We start from the raw sequence: 15763 nt of genomic DNA on the forward strand, positions 1-15763 counted from the left end.
CTGGCTGGAGTGCTGATGTGGATGGTGGGGACCTACCCAATGAAATATGGAAGGGGAAAGCATCCCTGATATTTCCCAGAGTAATGAGCCATGTCCAGGTTCCCTGGGTGTGAGTAGCAGCTGATGATCCCACTCTTTCTCCATCCTAGCTCAATGGAAGGAGGGTTTACTGTGTCCTGACCGTCTCGAGTTATCTGTCCATCCATAGGCATCAAGAGTATTGGTGTTGTAGAAACAAAGATGATAAATACTGCTTCGTGAGCTTTCCTTCTACCAAGCATATCCATTATCTGATTTAATTCTCACATAACCAACCATCTATGAGGCACATAGTGTCCCTGTTCTGGAAAGCAGAGACGTCTGTCCAAAGATGAAGCAACAGGCCTCTGGTTATTTAGATCGAACATGGTGCAGGTCAGACTCAAACAGTCCTGTTAATGAGTCCCAGAGGGTCCCAACATAGAGGTGTAAGGAAGTCAAAACACAAAAGTGACAGAGTAAGAGGTGCTGAGGGGCTCCTGGAGTAGTTCATGGGTGCGGAGCAGGGAGGGGATGTCTATCAAGGCCCAGAGAAGTGAAGTAACGTACCTAAGGTCATACAACTCATGAGTGGCCCTAATGAGCCACGAGCCCATGTTTCTGGCACTGAAGTCTGTGCAAAACCCCACGTGCACGTTAAGGTTCATCCCCTTAAGGAGCTGGAGCTTGAGAGGAAGGAGCCACTAAGCGCCTGAGTAATTATTTCTAAAGAAGCTTTTGATTCCATGGACCACCCTCTACTGGAAACCTTTTCTCTTCATTTCGATTTGGGATATTAGCCTCTCCTGCTTTTTCCCCTACTCTGCAGACTACACTTCTGCCCCCGACACCCAGCTTTTGGACTGCCCTGGGGCCCAGGCCCTCGCCCTCTTTTCTTCACACTGGGTGCTCTACCGTGTCTCACAGCCCACATCCCACCCCTCTGCTGCTGGCTCCCCTGCCTGCCTCCAGCTGCGATCGCGCCCCAGCTTCAGGCAGGCTGGTTTACCCGGCGGCCTCCTCCACGTCATCACCACCCTAACGTGTCCAAACCCAAGGTCTTGAGTTCTGCCCCAGATGCGTTTCATCACCAGGCCTTGCCGCTGTCAACACCTCGCCCGCCCCGTCCGCTTTGGAGGCCAGAAGTCGAAGTCATCCTCCATTCTGCTTGTTCTTTCCACGGCTGTCAGAAGTCTTCCCTGCTGTCCTCAGAATACACCCCGGATCTGCCAGCTGCTCGCCCCCCGCACCCCGACCCCCCCAGGCCAGACCACCCGTGTCTCTGGCCTGGGCTCTGGGCGGCAGGCCCCGCTCACCTCCCTGCCCCCATTCTCACCCTCTGGCCATCAGACCCCAGAGACCAGTAGCATTGTCCTTTAGACATAGGATTAGGGGGACGCCTGGGTGGCCCAGTGGTTGAGCATCTGCCTTCGACCCAGGGCCTGATCCTGGAGACCCGGGATCGAAAAACAGAAAGAACAAAAAAAATTTTTAAAAAAATGGAAACACGTGAACTTAAAAATATATTTGATCTCCCCCAGTATATCCTAAATGTTAAAATTTCAACAAATAATACTAAAAAACTATTAGTGTGTTATTTTATATATGTATATATATATACACACACACACATATACACACATATATGCATATATATTTTATATATACATATATATAAAACTCTGGTGTGTATTTTCTTTATTGTATTTTTTTCTCTTTTTATTTCTTTATTGTATTTTTTATTTATTTATTTATTTTTATTATTTATTTATGAGAGTCATACAGAGAGAGAGAGAGAGAGAGGCAGAGACACAGGCAGAGGGAGAAGCAGGCTCCATGTACCGGGAGCCCGACGTGGGATTTGATCCCAGGTCTCCAGGATCACGCCCTAGGCCAAAGGCAGGCGCCAAACCGCTGCGCCACCCAGGGATCCCTTCTTTATTGTATTTTTAAAAAGATTTGATTTATCCATTCCAGAGAGAGAGAAAGACAGCAGGGAGGGAGGGAAGCAGAAGGAGAGGCACAAGCAGATTCTGTGTTAAGCAGGGAGCCCAACATAGGGCTTGATCTCAGGACCCCAAGATCACCGCCTGAGCCAAAACCAAGAGTCAGATGCTCACCAACTGAGCCACCCAGGCGCCCTCTGGTGTGTATTCTACACCTACAGTACATCTCGATTCAGACTAGCCACATTTCAGGTGCTTAAGAGCCGTATGTGGCTAGTGGCTCCCACAGTACAAGTGTAGACAGACTAACTTTACTCTTCTTGCTCTTTAGCTACTTCCTTGTGAGATCCAGGACAGAAGGAAGCTAGAAACTTCTGACAGCTGGGGAAAAGTGTCTTTTGTGGCTGCCCCTGCTTCCTCTGCCTCTTCAGAAGGCAGGCTAACAGATGCATGATTGTGTCCTTAGAATAATAATGGCGATGATAATGATGGAGTTTCTACTCCGTGCTGACCACCTCATTTAATTCACACAGTAATCCCATTTTACAGGTTGGGAAATAGGTTCGGGAAAGCAAAGTAACCTGTGCAGATTTACACATCTAGTACTGGGAGGTACCACCAACGTAAACTAGGTTAAGCATTTAGCCACACTGTAATCAGTATGCTGTGGTTTTTAATTTGCCACCAAGGGTCCATGGGGTATGGACAAATTAAGGGAAATACAAAGGATAAGAAGGAAGCTGACCTGACTCTTGGGCTTGGACTTGTTGCCTCCGCCCTGGTTTTCTCTTTCAGCTTCTCAGTCACCTTAGCTCTGACTTTAGTGTTAGACTGTGTTCGGGTCTCAGCTCCATCAAATGTTAAAATTTCCTCTTTGGGAGAAAAGGAATGCTAATACTCACGTTGAGAACATGTGAGAAAGTCCAGTAAGATGATGATAATGTCTGTAAAGCACTGAGCACGGTGCAGGTGCCTGGTCACCACTCAGGACACGCTCCTCTTTCCCCTCTAGGTTGTTTGGAGAGGCAAAGTGTGACTTGACTACCCAAGTGCACCCCTTCTCTTGCATAATCTCCTGTGGGGCCCTGGAAGCCACTGCTATAGTAGCTCAGCATTAGGGCAGGAGGGAGGATGTGGGGCAGGTGTCAGGACTTGTCTAGGGAACCTGCGCAATATTAACAAGCTACTTTCTGTAGCACACTATTCATCCAGTTGCCAAATTTAGACACCTCAGAGACTTCTCCCGCTCCTTCCTCTCCTGCACCACTGGTATACCTTTCACAATGGCTCCTAGTCTGGCTACTTCCTTCCATTCCCTTCTGTTGCCATCTAGCAATACGTCCTCACTCCAGCCTGCCTCGTCTCCTGCAGTATTACAGAGACCTCTTCCACACCAGCTGCCAGAATGATCTTTCTAAACCAACCTGACCATGTCACTTCCCCACTATGCTCAGGACTGAGTGTAAATTACTCGGCTGGTCATTCATCCGACAAATACTAGGGTGGATGAGGGGACTTACCATATGCCTAAGCAGTTCTTATAGGTGCAAAGACACAGCAGTGAACCAAACAGCAAAAGCCCTGCCCTAGGGGCCCTTGACAGCCTGGGCCCCAGTAACCCTTTGCAGCCTTAACCTCCCCAAAGCCCTTCCAGCCCACCTCCCACACGCCCTGCACTGGGGCCTCTTCACCTCCCAAGCCTTCCCTTGGTGGCCAAAATGGAGAGACCAGTGGCCTCCTCCCAGATCTCTTCATTCCCCAAGGCTCCCGCAGGGTGGCTTAGGGCTCCTCGGCAGATTGAAGCCCCTCTTCCTGCCAACTAGAGCCCCCTGCCCCTCCCCTGCCTCTCGGGGATTGTGAGCTAAGAGCCAGGAGTAAGAGGCCTGGGACCTGTGCGGCTCCCCCAGGCCCTGGGCTGGCCTCCACCGCACCGGGAGCGGGGAAGGAGTGCGGCCCTCACCACCCGGGAATGCCTGGTCCCCAGGTGAGCATGCGGGCAGAGCGCACCTGCCTCTCCGGAGTGCTGTCCGCTGTCTGCCCCGGGGTGGGAGTGGGGGGTGGAGCGTCCTGGAGCCCGGCTGGCTCCATCTCTTCCATCTTCTCTGGGGGGGTGGCGTCCGGGGTGGTGGTGTAGCGGGTGGGAGGGGGCGTGGCTGTGTGCCGCGGGAGGGGCCGCAGGGCCCCGGTGGGGGCACCTCTCAGCCGGTGGCCGCAGCGCCCCGCCCAGAGCTCGCGCACCCCGGGTTGCGCCCGCACCGGCCTCAGGGCCGCACCGCGGGCCCTCTCCTGCCATCCCCGCTCGCTGGCTTCCTCTTCTCCACTTTCTCCCCTCCACTCCCAACCGGATCCGACCCGGTCGCCTCCTTGCCAAACATCACACGGGGTCACCGGGGCACATCTCCAACTGTGGCCTCCCTGCCCAGAGCACCTCCAGTGACCGCCCCCCCTTCTCCCTGGGATCCAGCCTCCAGCACCTTCCTCGGCTTGGCCGGGAGGGCCCCCTTCATCCTTGGGGACCCTCCCTGAATGTCACCGCATCAGTGAAACCTTCCCCCTGCTGCCTCAGCAGACTTAGTCCGGTGTCCCCGGAGCACCCACAGCAACCGGGCATCCCCTCCTCCGGCCGGACACTGGCCACACTGCCTTCATTGTCCCTACTCGGGCCTGTCTCTCCTACCAGACCCCTTGCTTCCTGAGGATGCAGCCTCACTCTTGTTCTCTCCGCCCCACAACGCAGTCCTGGCCCCCAGCAGGCATCGACAGGTGTATTTTATTTTATTTTATTTTATTTTTAATTTTTTTTTTTTTTTTTTTTTATGATAGTCACAGAGAGAGAGAGAGGCAGAGACACAGGCAGAGGGAGAAGCAGGCTCCATGCACCGGGAGCCTGATGTGGGATTCGATCCCGGGTCTCCAGGATCGCGCCCCGGGCCAAAGGCAGGCGCCAAACCGCTGCACCACCCAGGGATCCCGACAGGTGTATTTTAAAACGAGTAAATGAAAAACAAACAAACAAACAAACAAACAAAATGAGTAAATGGGGACTCCTACCCCTGGGTGGCTCAGGGGTTGAACACCCACCTTCAGCCCAGGGCGTGATCCTGGATTCCCCGGATCGAGTCCCACCTCGGGCTCCCTGTAGGGAGCCTGCTTCTCCCTCTGCCTGTGTCTCTGCCTCTCTCTGTGTCTCATGAATAAACAAATAAAATGGGTAAATGGAAAATCGCAAGCGTTAGGTAGATGCTGGGTGTGCTGAGGGTGTGGATTGTTGAAGGTTCATTCGAGAAGGCTTTGCAGGGGACAGACTGAATAGGCTTTGGCAGAACAGAGGTGTGATTTGGAGCAGCGAGAGGATCTCAGGGAAGCACCAGACTGACCTACTTGGCTAATTCAACCATCACTGAACAACTTCTCGTCAGGCCTCATGCTGGGCACCAGGGACCTCAGCCTGCACTCAAGTTGCTTCCCTGGAGGAGGAGGAAGACAAGATGGGCGGTGCCAGTGCAGAGTGCCAAGTGTCACGTGGTGAGCACATGGCCATGTGGCTGCGCGGAGGAGGCGCCCCTCGCCTGGGGGGGTGGGGGGGGTCTGGCTTCCCAAGGAGGACCACCAGCCAACCCGAGAGCAGAGGGAGAGCAGAGCAAGGGGCCCATGAGAGAGGAGGCTGAGAGCTGAGCCAGCCTCATCGTAAGGGCTTGGACACCAAAGGAAGGAGATGGACTCCATTCTGGGCCCACGGGCAGCCCCGACAGGGTCACAAAGTGTGGGAGTGGCGTGATCTATAGCCCCACAGGCCACTGCCGTGCAAAACCTCAGCTCTGCCCCCCTCATCCGAAAAACCTCTAAGCCTCCTGGCAGGCTCGACCCTTCCTCTGTGCTCCCCTGGCGGCCTGGCCACCTCCACATTTCAGTGCAGGCTCGAATTCCTCTGCTCTACTGACCTCCTTGAGACAGGACTCCAGGTCTTGATCTTCTCTCCCACGCATGACCAAAGTTTGCTGAATGAATGGGCTGCTCCTTTCTCCTCTCGGTTTCTAGAGCCCTTATTCTCAGGTCCACATCCTTTCATACCAGGGACCTGTGCAATATGTTGAAAATGGCATTTAACTGGGAAAGAGGAGGCCTGAGTCACAGCCTGGCTCCATCATTCACTGGGACAAGTCACATGACTGTCTTGAAAACTCAGTTTCCTCATCTGTAAGATGAACAGAGTCTAGGAGTCCCCACATGGGTGCATAAGTCTCATTTTCCTGGGGAGAATGGACGTTCCATGAAGGTTTTCCCCAGCGCCTAGCTCAGTCTGGGCCTACGGGGAATACAGTGCTCCGTCCTGCTGGGTGGTAGACCCCAGAGTGCAGAGTAGAAGTGTGACCTCGAGCAAGGTTCTTCCCCTCTTGGAGTCTTCGTTGCCTCACCCCGCAAGTAGGGACAGTAACCTCACCTGGCTGGCCTCACGGGGCCAGTGCAAACCATAGATGTGAAAGTGCTTCCTGAATGACAGGGATAATAGAATAGATAACTGATCGTTAATTAAAAAAAAAAATAGGGGATCCCTGGGTGGCGCAGCGGTTTGGCGCCTGCCTTTGGCCCAGGGCGCGATCCTGGAGACCCGGGATCGAATCCCACGTCAGGCTCCCGGGGCATGGAGCCTGCTTCTCCCTCTGCCTGTGTCTCTGCCTCTCTCTCTGTCTCTCTGTGACTATCATAAATAAATAAAAATTAAAAAAAAAATAACTGAAGTAGTGCAGAATGAAATGCCCCAGGCACCTGCTGACCCCCCCCTCCCGGGGTAGAGATGCTGACCTGCTGCTCTCCAGGCAGGGGTGGGCTGGGCTGGACACGGAGGTGTTAGGTCTTGCTGAGGTCAGCCCTGAGGCCCAGGAGGGCCTGGGACGGGGGGCTCCTGGGCAGGGGGTACGCAGCCAGCCCTTGGCTCCCCTCCCCACCCAGATCGCTCAGCCAGGACTCTTCCTGTCTGACGTTTAGAGGGGCCCTGATGTGAGACGTCTCAGGAAGCTGGATGGCCTTGGTGAATGACACTGGCCTCTCATAAAGCCCCAGTTCCAATCTCCAAGCTCAGGGCCTCTCAGCCTCTGACAGCTTGGTGGCAGGGTTTATGGGAAAGGACCCTAAACTGTCTTAACTCTTGCCCAGACCAGAGGGGCCTGGGGTTAGACGCAGGGGCTGAGCCGAGGCAGAGGCTCAGTTTACTCCCCTTTAAAATGAGTGAGGATGAAATGAGGAGGAGGCTGTGGAAACACCTTGGACCATGTGTATCTTACTCAGGGACCATGTGTATATTACTGTTCGCGGGCAGCGTGCTTACAGTGACCAGGGGGCTTCCCTGTTCCAGAAGGTGCTGGGGCTCTTTCTCCAAAAGGGGCTTCACGCCACAAGCAGTTTATTTGTAGGGAGGGTGTGTTGGGTCTTAGAGGACACACAGAGCCAGGGGGGCTGTGAGAATGGGCAGGGCTGCTCCCCTGGGGAGGCCGTAGCTGCCCCACGGGCCTGGCCCACTGAGCTCCTCCTTGGCCTCCTACCCCACAAACCTCCCCCTGCCCAGAGCTGTGCCCCCGGCAGAGGAAGCACGAGAATCAGAATCTGGCAGGCAGGATCGCCTTCTACTCACCTAGCACGTGACTTTAAGCCGATACCTCATTTCCCTGAACCTGTTTTTTCATTCGTAAAATAACGATAATACCAGCTCCTGAGGGCGTCAGGATCAGGAGAGAGAACATCGTGGAAGGCACCATGTGAACTTTCTGTGCCGTCCATGCTTCTGTCTTGTTTCTCCCCTCTTCCCTTGTTGGAGCTGGGCCTGCTGTTCAGGTCGGGGCCTGTCCGCACCAGGGCCTTGGGCACCTCGCGGCAGCCATGTCCGGAGGGCTGGACAAAGGAGCCTGACTCCACAGCTGGTCTCTTTGTTCTTTCTACCCCTCAGGGGGCCTCTCACCCCCTGGGCCACTCCTGGGAGTGAGGGGGTTACCCCTTCCCAGGGTTCTTTCTTATTCCTCTGGGGTTCACCCCATAGGGATAAATTATAAAGTATTAAAAATAGCTTTATAATTTTTTTGTAAGGGGCTCACCTATGACAAAGGCTCACCTCTCAGATGGGAGTAAGGGCCCATACGTCTTGCCCCTGGGCCACGGGGGTACCGGGAGAGTCACCACCTGGGCGGGAGGGAGGTCTGTGCGATCAGCGGGGGGTACGAGGGGTAGGGTCAGAGGCAGTGGAAACTGGTTGTGCAGGCTCACTTGCTTTGCTGTTGCGCTTCCCCAAGACACGCATCCTCAGCACCTTTGTCTTGGCCTCCTGGTCTCACCCCAGTCTGTGAAACAGTGTTGGGAGGCTGTGGTTCTGGGATGAGGTCCAGCGAGCGGGAACTGCCTGGTCCCTGGGAGCCTCTTCTGGGACTCTTTGACCTTGGGAACCCCTCCCTCCTCTCCCCTGAGCCCCAGATCCGTGCACCAGTTTCTTCCTGACCAACAACCAGAGCCATCCCCAGATGAACGAATTCTCCTGGAAGGATGTTACCAATGCCTTGTCCCTGGCCAACATGGTCCTGGGGCTCTTCTCCATCTTCTGCAGCTTCTGCAAGTAGGTCTGGGGCCCAGCCAGCTCCTCGCCAAGAGCTGGAGCCAACGGCCTGGCAGCAGGAGTGGGGAGCCTAGAGAGCCAGGCACTGAGGCACAGGATCAGCCAGGGGCAGGAGGAAGTGTCGCAGGTTGGGAGTCAAGGGGCCAAGATCCTAGCCTCGGTCCTACCACCAACCTGATGTGTGACTTTGGCAGGTCACATCCCTGAGCCTTGCTTTCTCCATCTCTAAAACGAGTTTGCACTGTGATCTCTCTAGTTCCTTCTAGCTATGGAGGTCTAGAATGGTCTTTGTGAGAGAAATCAAGAGATTCTGTTCTGGTGGCCCTTACATCATCCTCAGATAGGCAGGCTACCCACTCCAAAATTTTTTAAAAAGATTTATTTTTTTAAAAGAGAAAGAGAGACAGCAAGAGAACAAAAGCAGGAGGAGGGGCAAATGGAGAGGGAGAGGCAGATTCCCTGCTGAGCAGGGAGCCTGATGTGGGGCTTGATCCCAGGACCCCGGGATTGTGACCTGAGCCAAAGACTGAGCCACCCAGGCGTGCCTTACCATTCCAATTTTTTTTTTCATTCCAAATTTTTGATTCTTCAATGAGAACATGTGAGCTGGGGAATATTTACAATTAGCAATCTTGTGGAAAATCTGAGACATGTATATGGGCCCCTAAAAAGCAAAGCAAATTATATTTTGTAAGCAAATTATATTTCTATAAATTGAATCATGTTTCAAGGCCTTGCCAAATCAGTTCTTTAAAGAGAAATCCTTTATAATGCCGATATCCTAACAGTTTGATTCTCTATGACCATCAGCCCGTGATATCTCTGGATCCGTTTCTTACCCATAAAAATAAGATGATTTTACCTGCTGGTATTTTGAGTTTCCTTCCAGTTTGAAAAGTTTATGATTCTCTACATCTGGATTTGTGGGGTCTTATAAAGTAGAGCATACTTGCAGGAGAAAATCTCTGTCTTCTCAGTTGAGTCTAATCTTCCACGAGTGTAGTTTTTATGGCCACAATGGTGGGCCTGGTTCCTATTAGACACATAGGTATGGATCTAAAGGAAGTACTGCTGAGGCTGTTTGGTGACACCTGAAGTCTGGGGTCAGGCATTCTGCTTCTGCTTGGCCATACAAGCACTGCGATTGGGATGTAGACTTAGGAATGGCAGCCTAGGCCTGAGACTGCAGGGGCTGCTTTCAGGGGGGTCCAGGAGCATGTGCTAGACTGCAGCAGGTGCATTTGAGGTGGAATCCTCAAATGTAGGGTCTGAAAGTGCTGTTGGATGTCAGTTAGAGCGTCAAAATATGTAAGACGAAAATGGATAGAACCACAAGGAGAACTTGACAAGTCCACTACCACAGTTGGATATTTCGTCACCCCTCTATCAGAAATTGGCAGATCCAGTTGGCAGAAAATCAGGGAGGAGATAGTCGATCCAAATAGCGCCATCAATCAACTGGATCTAACTGATGTTTATAGAATATTTTATCCAGGAACAGCAGAATACACTTTCTTCACACATCCAGTCTATAAGACCTACCCAAACGAATTTAAAACAATGGAAATCATATGAAGTATGCCCTTGGACCACATGAAATTAAAGTAAAAATCAATAACAGAAAGATAACTAGAAAATCCCCAAATATGTGGAGGTTAAACAACACAATTTTAAATAATACATGGATTAAAGAAGAAAACGTAGGGGCACCTGGGTGGCTCAGTGGTTGAGCGTCTGCCTTTGGCTCAGGTTGTGATCTCGGGGTCCTCAGATCGAGTCCTGCATCAAGTCCTGCATCGGGCTCCCCACAGGGAGCCTGCTCCTACCTCTGCCTGTGTCTCTGCCTCTCTCTGGTGTCTCTCATAAATAAATAAATAATTTTTCTAAAAAAGAAGAAAAGTGTCTTGAACTAAAAGAAAATGAAAGTATAACATTAAAATTTCTGAGATGCAGCGAAGCAGTAGTTAGAGGGGGAATAATATAGCATTGAATGCACATATTGGAAGAGAAATCTACTCTGTGAAAGACAAGCTCAGGAGAATTAGAAGATAAGCGGCAAGCTGGGAGAAAGTATTTGCAAAAAGTACATCTGAAAGGGCTAAAATCTAAAATAGACAAAGGTAGGGACCCCTGGGTGGCTCAGCGGTTTAGCGCCTGGGTTTAGCGCCCAGGGCATGATTCTGGAGTCCAGGGATCGAGTTCCACATCGGGCTCCCTGTGTGGAGCCTGCTTCTCCCTCTGCCTGTGTCTCTGCCTCTTTCTCTCCGTGTCTCTCATGAATAAATAAATAAAATCTAAAAACTAAACTAAACTAAAATAAAATAGACAAAGCTTAAAACTCATCCACAAGAAAACAAACAACTCAATTAGAAAATGGGCCAAGGAGGGATCCCTGGGTGGCGCAGCGGTTTGGCGCCTGCCTTTGGCCCAGGGCGCGATCCTGGAGACCCGGGATCGAATCCCACGTCAGGCTCCCGGTGCATGGAGCCTGCTTCTCCCTCTGCCTGTATCTCTGCCTCTCTCTCTCTCTCTCTGTGACTATCATAAAAAAAAAAAAAAAAAAAAATTAGAAAATGGGCCAAGGACCTTAACAGACACCTCACCAACTAACGGAGATCTACAAATGGCAAATAAGCATGTGAAAAGATGCTCCACATCACATGCTATCAGGAAGATGCAAATTTAAATAACAGTGAGAAAAAAAAATAACAGTGAGATACCACTACACACCCATCAGCCAAACCAGTTGTCCAGAACACTGATAACACCAAATGCTGGCAAGTTTGTGGAGCAACAGGCCTCATCATTGCTGGTGGGAGTGCACCATGATTCAGCCACTTTGGAAGACAGTCTGACAGTTTATTACAAAACTACACATACTCTTACTATATCATCCAGCAATCACATTGTTTGGTATATATCCAAATTAATTAAAAGCTATGTCCACACAAAAACCTGCAGTTGGATGTTTATGATGTTTTGTTTACAGTTACCAAAATCTGCAGGCATCAAGACATCTTCTAGTAAATAAACAGATGAATAAACTGTGGTATTTCCTAACAATGGTGTGTTACTCAGTGCTAAAAAGAAATGAGCTATATTGGGCCATGAAAAGACCATGAGTAATGTGAGAATTTAGCTCATATCACCAAATGAAAGAAGCCAATCTGAAAATGCTCCATAGTATATGACTACAATAATATGATGTTCTGGAAACGCAGAACTATGAAGATTATAAAAAGATCAGAGGTTGCCAGGGTCAGGTGGGGGGAAATGAATAGGTATAGAGGATTTTTAGGACAGTGGAAATGCTCTGCAGGTACCATAATGATGGATACATGTCATCACACATAGGTCCAAAACCACAGAATGTACAACATCAAGAGTGAACCCCGAGGTAATCTATGGACTTTGGGTGACTATGTGTCAGTGCACGTTCATTCTTAGTGTCTACCAAGAACCTGAATGTACTGTTCTGGTGAGTGATATTGCTAATGTGGGAGGCTATGTATATGTGGGGCAGGGGGAATATGGGAAATTTCTGTAGCTTCCTTTCAATTTTGTTGTAAACCTAAAACTTCTCCAAAAATAAAAAAATGAAGTCTTAGAAGAACTGAAAAGAAGGGGGATATAAAATCGATAAGTAAGCCTTCCACCTTAGTAAACTAGGAGAAAAAATAAGAAATTAAATCCAAAGTGAGCAGAAGAGAAGAAATGGTAAAAATGAGAGCATCCATCAATAAAATTGAAAATAAAAAATCAGTAGAGAAGAACAATGAAACCAAAAGCTGATTCTTCTTTTTATTTTTTTTATTTATTTTTATTTTTTATTTTTTATTTATGGTAGTCACACAGAGAGAGAGAGAGAGAGGCAGAGACACAGGCAGAGGGAGAAGCAGGCTCCATGCACCGGGAGCCCGATGTGGGACTCGATCCCGGGTCTCCAGGATCGCGCCCTGGGCCAAAGGCAGGCACCAAACCGCTGTGCCACCCAGGGATCCCTGATTCTTCTTTTTTAAAGATTTTATTTATTTATTTGCATGGGAGTGGTGGGGGGCAGGGAATGACCAGGGAGAGAGGGAGAAGCAGACACCCCGCTGAGCAGGGACCCCAATGCAGGACTCGATCCAAGGACCCTGGGATCATGACCTGAGCCAAAGACAGATGCTTAACTGACTGAGCCACCCAGGCACCCCCCAAAAGCTGATTCTTTGGAAAGATCAATAAAATTGATAAGCCTCTAGGCAGGCTAACCAAGAAAAATAAAGAAAAGCAGAGAAGACACAGAGTACCAATATCAGAAATGAAAGAGGAGCCATCACTACTGATCCCACGGACATTAAAAGTATCACAAAGTAATATTACGAACAACTCTATAAGATAACCGAAATGAAATGGACCAGTTCTCTAAAAGTCATAAGTTACCAAAACTTATGCTAGGAGAAATAGATAATCTAAACAGGCCTATATCTGTTAAATCATTTGGCACAAACCCCTCATTTTACAGATGGAGGAAGAGAGGCCTAGAGATGTGGGGGGTGACTTATCTAAGAATTCACAGTGAGATGGTTGCAGAGGCTGGCCTAGAACATAGGACCCTGTGCCCTCAAATATGCCTGGGACTTAGAGTTGGAGGGGACCTTACTGATTATCTAGAGGCCTCAGGCACCCCGTTAAGACTGTGGGTTGAGAGTATGGCAGGAGTGTGTGCGGGTGTGTGCGTTGTATAAAGCAGCGTGTTCCAGAAAGAACAGGAGTGTGAGGAACATGCAGGGTGGAGGTACAGGAAGTGTGTTGGTGTACTGGGGGTACGTGGAGTAGTTGTCTGCTGGAGCCCATGAAGGAGCTGTCCTGCTTGGGCCTGCTGCCCTACACTCTAGGAGATGCCACTGTGCCTCCTGGATGCTTCTGATCAGCTTCCTGTTAGACACGGCCGTTGGGGCGATAACCAGACACCTCAGCCTCTGCTGCAAGTCAGGTGAGTCCAGGCCTCAGACTTCTAATCTCTGACCCCAGGAGCCCTCATCTCAGGTCACCCCTCCACCCTCTAACACCAGCAGGCCTTCATCAGTCACGGCTTCTGTTCACATCCCGCTGAGGACAGCAGCAGCAGCCCAGGAGCACTTTGGGAGCCCCATGGCCTAGGGCTAGCTCCTCCGTCTGCTGGCTCACTTGCTACCTTGAGCCATCCTTGCCCTGGCCTGCAGTTTCCTCATCTGCCCTGCCTCCCTGTCAGGGCCGATCCGGGGATTGGGAGTGGTGGTGATGGTAGGGTGATGGTGATGGTGGTGGTGGTGGTGGTGGTGGTGGTGGTGAGCAGTGGGGAAAAGAAAAATCCCCCCAGCAGAGCAGCTGGTTTAAAATACAAGAAAATATTTCCGTGTAAGATTTTGCTTGAGGAAAGGGTTCCACAGCTTGTCGGTTTACATCCAGTTGTGGTCCAATCCTGGATGTTCAAGGATGGGAACCTAAGACCCGGGAGGAGGAAGGACTTGTCTGAGGCTGCTGGGTCAGTGTGAGCGAGGAGGAGCCCCTGTCCTTGACCCCCCCGGGGGTGGGGGGGAGCAGCTGCTGCTCTCTGGGACCTCAGCCCTCTGGGCTCCACTGCAGCGCCCCCACCAGAGGGGACTAAGGTACGAGGAGGATGGGCTAAGTTCTAACCTTGGCCTCCTTGAGCAGGAGTCGAGCTGAATGACTTCGCTGTCTTCACCACCTTCGGCCTGGCCTCAGCCCTGCTCCTGGGTGTGGACGGGCCCCTGAACGGGTTCCTGGCCATCATCTATGTGCTAGCTGCTACTTTCCGCCTGTGCTTTTACTCAACTGGTGAGTGAACCCCAACTTTAGCTGAGGGTCGGGAGCCAGGGAGGGGGGCCGTGAACAGCTCTGCTCCTTTGGGGGTGCCTCCTCCTTCCTTCCCTGGTGCCCCAGGCGCACCGCAGGCCGCATTGGCAGGGCCCAGGTAGGGGGCGGCCAGGGCCCCGAGGCTCTCCGACTGGCCGTGCCTTTCTCTCACTGTGTGACCTTCAGGTGTTGCCCATAGACTCCCAGAGCCTAGAACTAGAGGTCACCCTCTAGTGTCCCACAAGAGGGGGAGAAACGGAGCTCTGGCAAGGTCAGGACCAAGGTCAGATGCGTGCAAGGGCAGGTGCAGGCCAGCTGGCCTCCTGGGACCCCACTAAGGAGCAGTCCTTGGGGCCAGCACCCATGCCCGGTCCCGGCAGCCTCCTTACTGCAGTGGGCAAGCGCAGAACCCGCACAGCACCTCCATGAATCGCTAAATGCTTCATAGCCTGCCGTGGCCCCGTGAGGGGGGACACGTGGAACGTGGGGCAGGGAAGACACCACGACAGAAGGGCTTGCTGGGGGAGCTGCTAACCCCCACCTCTTCTCTCCCTGGCAGGTGCTCAGCTCACCTATAAGGGCCTCCCCTGCCGCTATGCTTCCTGTGTCCTGGCCTCCACCTCCCTTCTGACCAAAGGCAACACGTTAATTCTCTCTTGCATGGCCTCGCTTATGATTCTCTTCATGATGGACCAGAGCTACTACCCGCATGATGAAATCCTGGAGTCTGAGAACTGGAAAAAATTGGTTTATCTGGGAGGTGAGTGACAATGCTGCTGCCAGATGTCACCAGTGGTCGCCTATTATAGCTGCTGCTCATTGCCTAAGGCTCACCCCAGAGATCTCGAGTGGCCTTCTCCTGCCCTGAGTAGCTCCCGGGGTCTGTCGTCATCATCTGGCCTCTCTTTACGTGTGTCTTGTCCATACACATGAAACCTGCCCCCAGAGAGAGCTCCCTTTTATTCATGCCATGATCCCCAGACCCAGGATTGGGCCAAGCACATAGTAGATGCTCAGTAAGTATTGGTGGGGTGTTACCGAGTTCAGTGGGGGACACCTACCATACTGCGGGGCTGGGAACCCACTCGGTAGACTGGACAACACATCCCACCCTGGGATTTACGGTCCTGGGCAGGGTGGGGGGGGGCGGGGATGGCTGCCAACCAGATAATGGTGGAAATAACTAGAAATGCGCAGTCCTGACGTGTTGTGGAAGCACGGGGTGCTCTGAGAGGGTGTCGGAGGGGACGTAGTTAGACAGAAATGGCCTGAAGGGTGGAAAGTATGCGTTAGAAGGTGACGTTTGCATGGAACCTGGGTGAAGGGGGTCAAAAGGTACAAAGTTCCAGGTAGAAGTAAG

At 51.5% G+C, this 15763-nt stretch overlaps 1 protein-coding gene across 1 annotated transcript in view; it reads left to right on the forward strand.

Annotated features, from left to right (window-relative positions):
- The first annotated feature begins 8521 nt into the window (after positions 1-8521).
- Positions 8522-15763, forward strand: part of TMEM269 (transmembrane protein 269) — a 13271-nt gene continuing 6029 nt past the window's right edge. The window contains exons 1-4 of the mRNA XM_041738018.1: positions 8522-8562; positions 13443-13540; positions 14242-14385; positions 14963-15163. Coding sequence (XP_041593952.1) covers positions 8522-8562; positions 13443-13540; positions 14242-14385; positions 14963-15163 — 484 coding nt within the window. The remainder of the gene's footprint in view (positions 8563-13442; positions 13541-14241; positions 14386-14962; positions 15164-15763) is intronic.

The sequence above is a fragment of the Vulpes lagopus genome, chromosome 23 (assembly GCF_018345385.1).
Source record: "Vulpes lagopus strain Blue_001 chromosome 23, ASM1834538v1, whole genome shotgun sequence".
Classification (NCBI taxonomy): Eukaryota; Metazoa; Chordata; class Mammalia; order Carnivora; family Canidae; genus Vulpes; species Vulpes lagopus.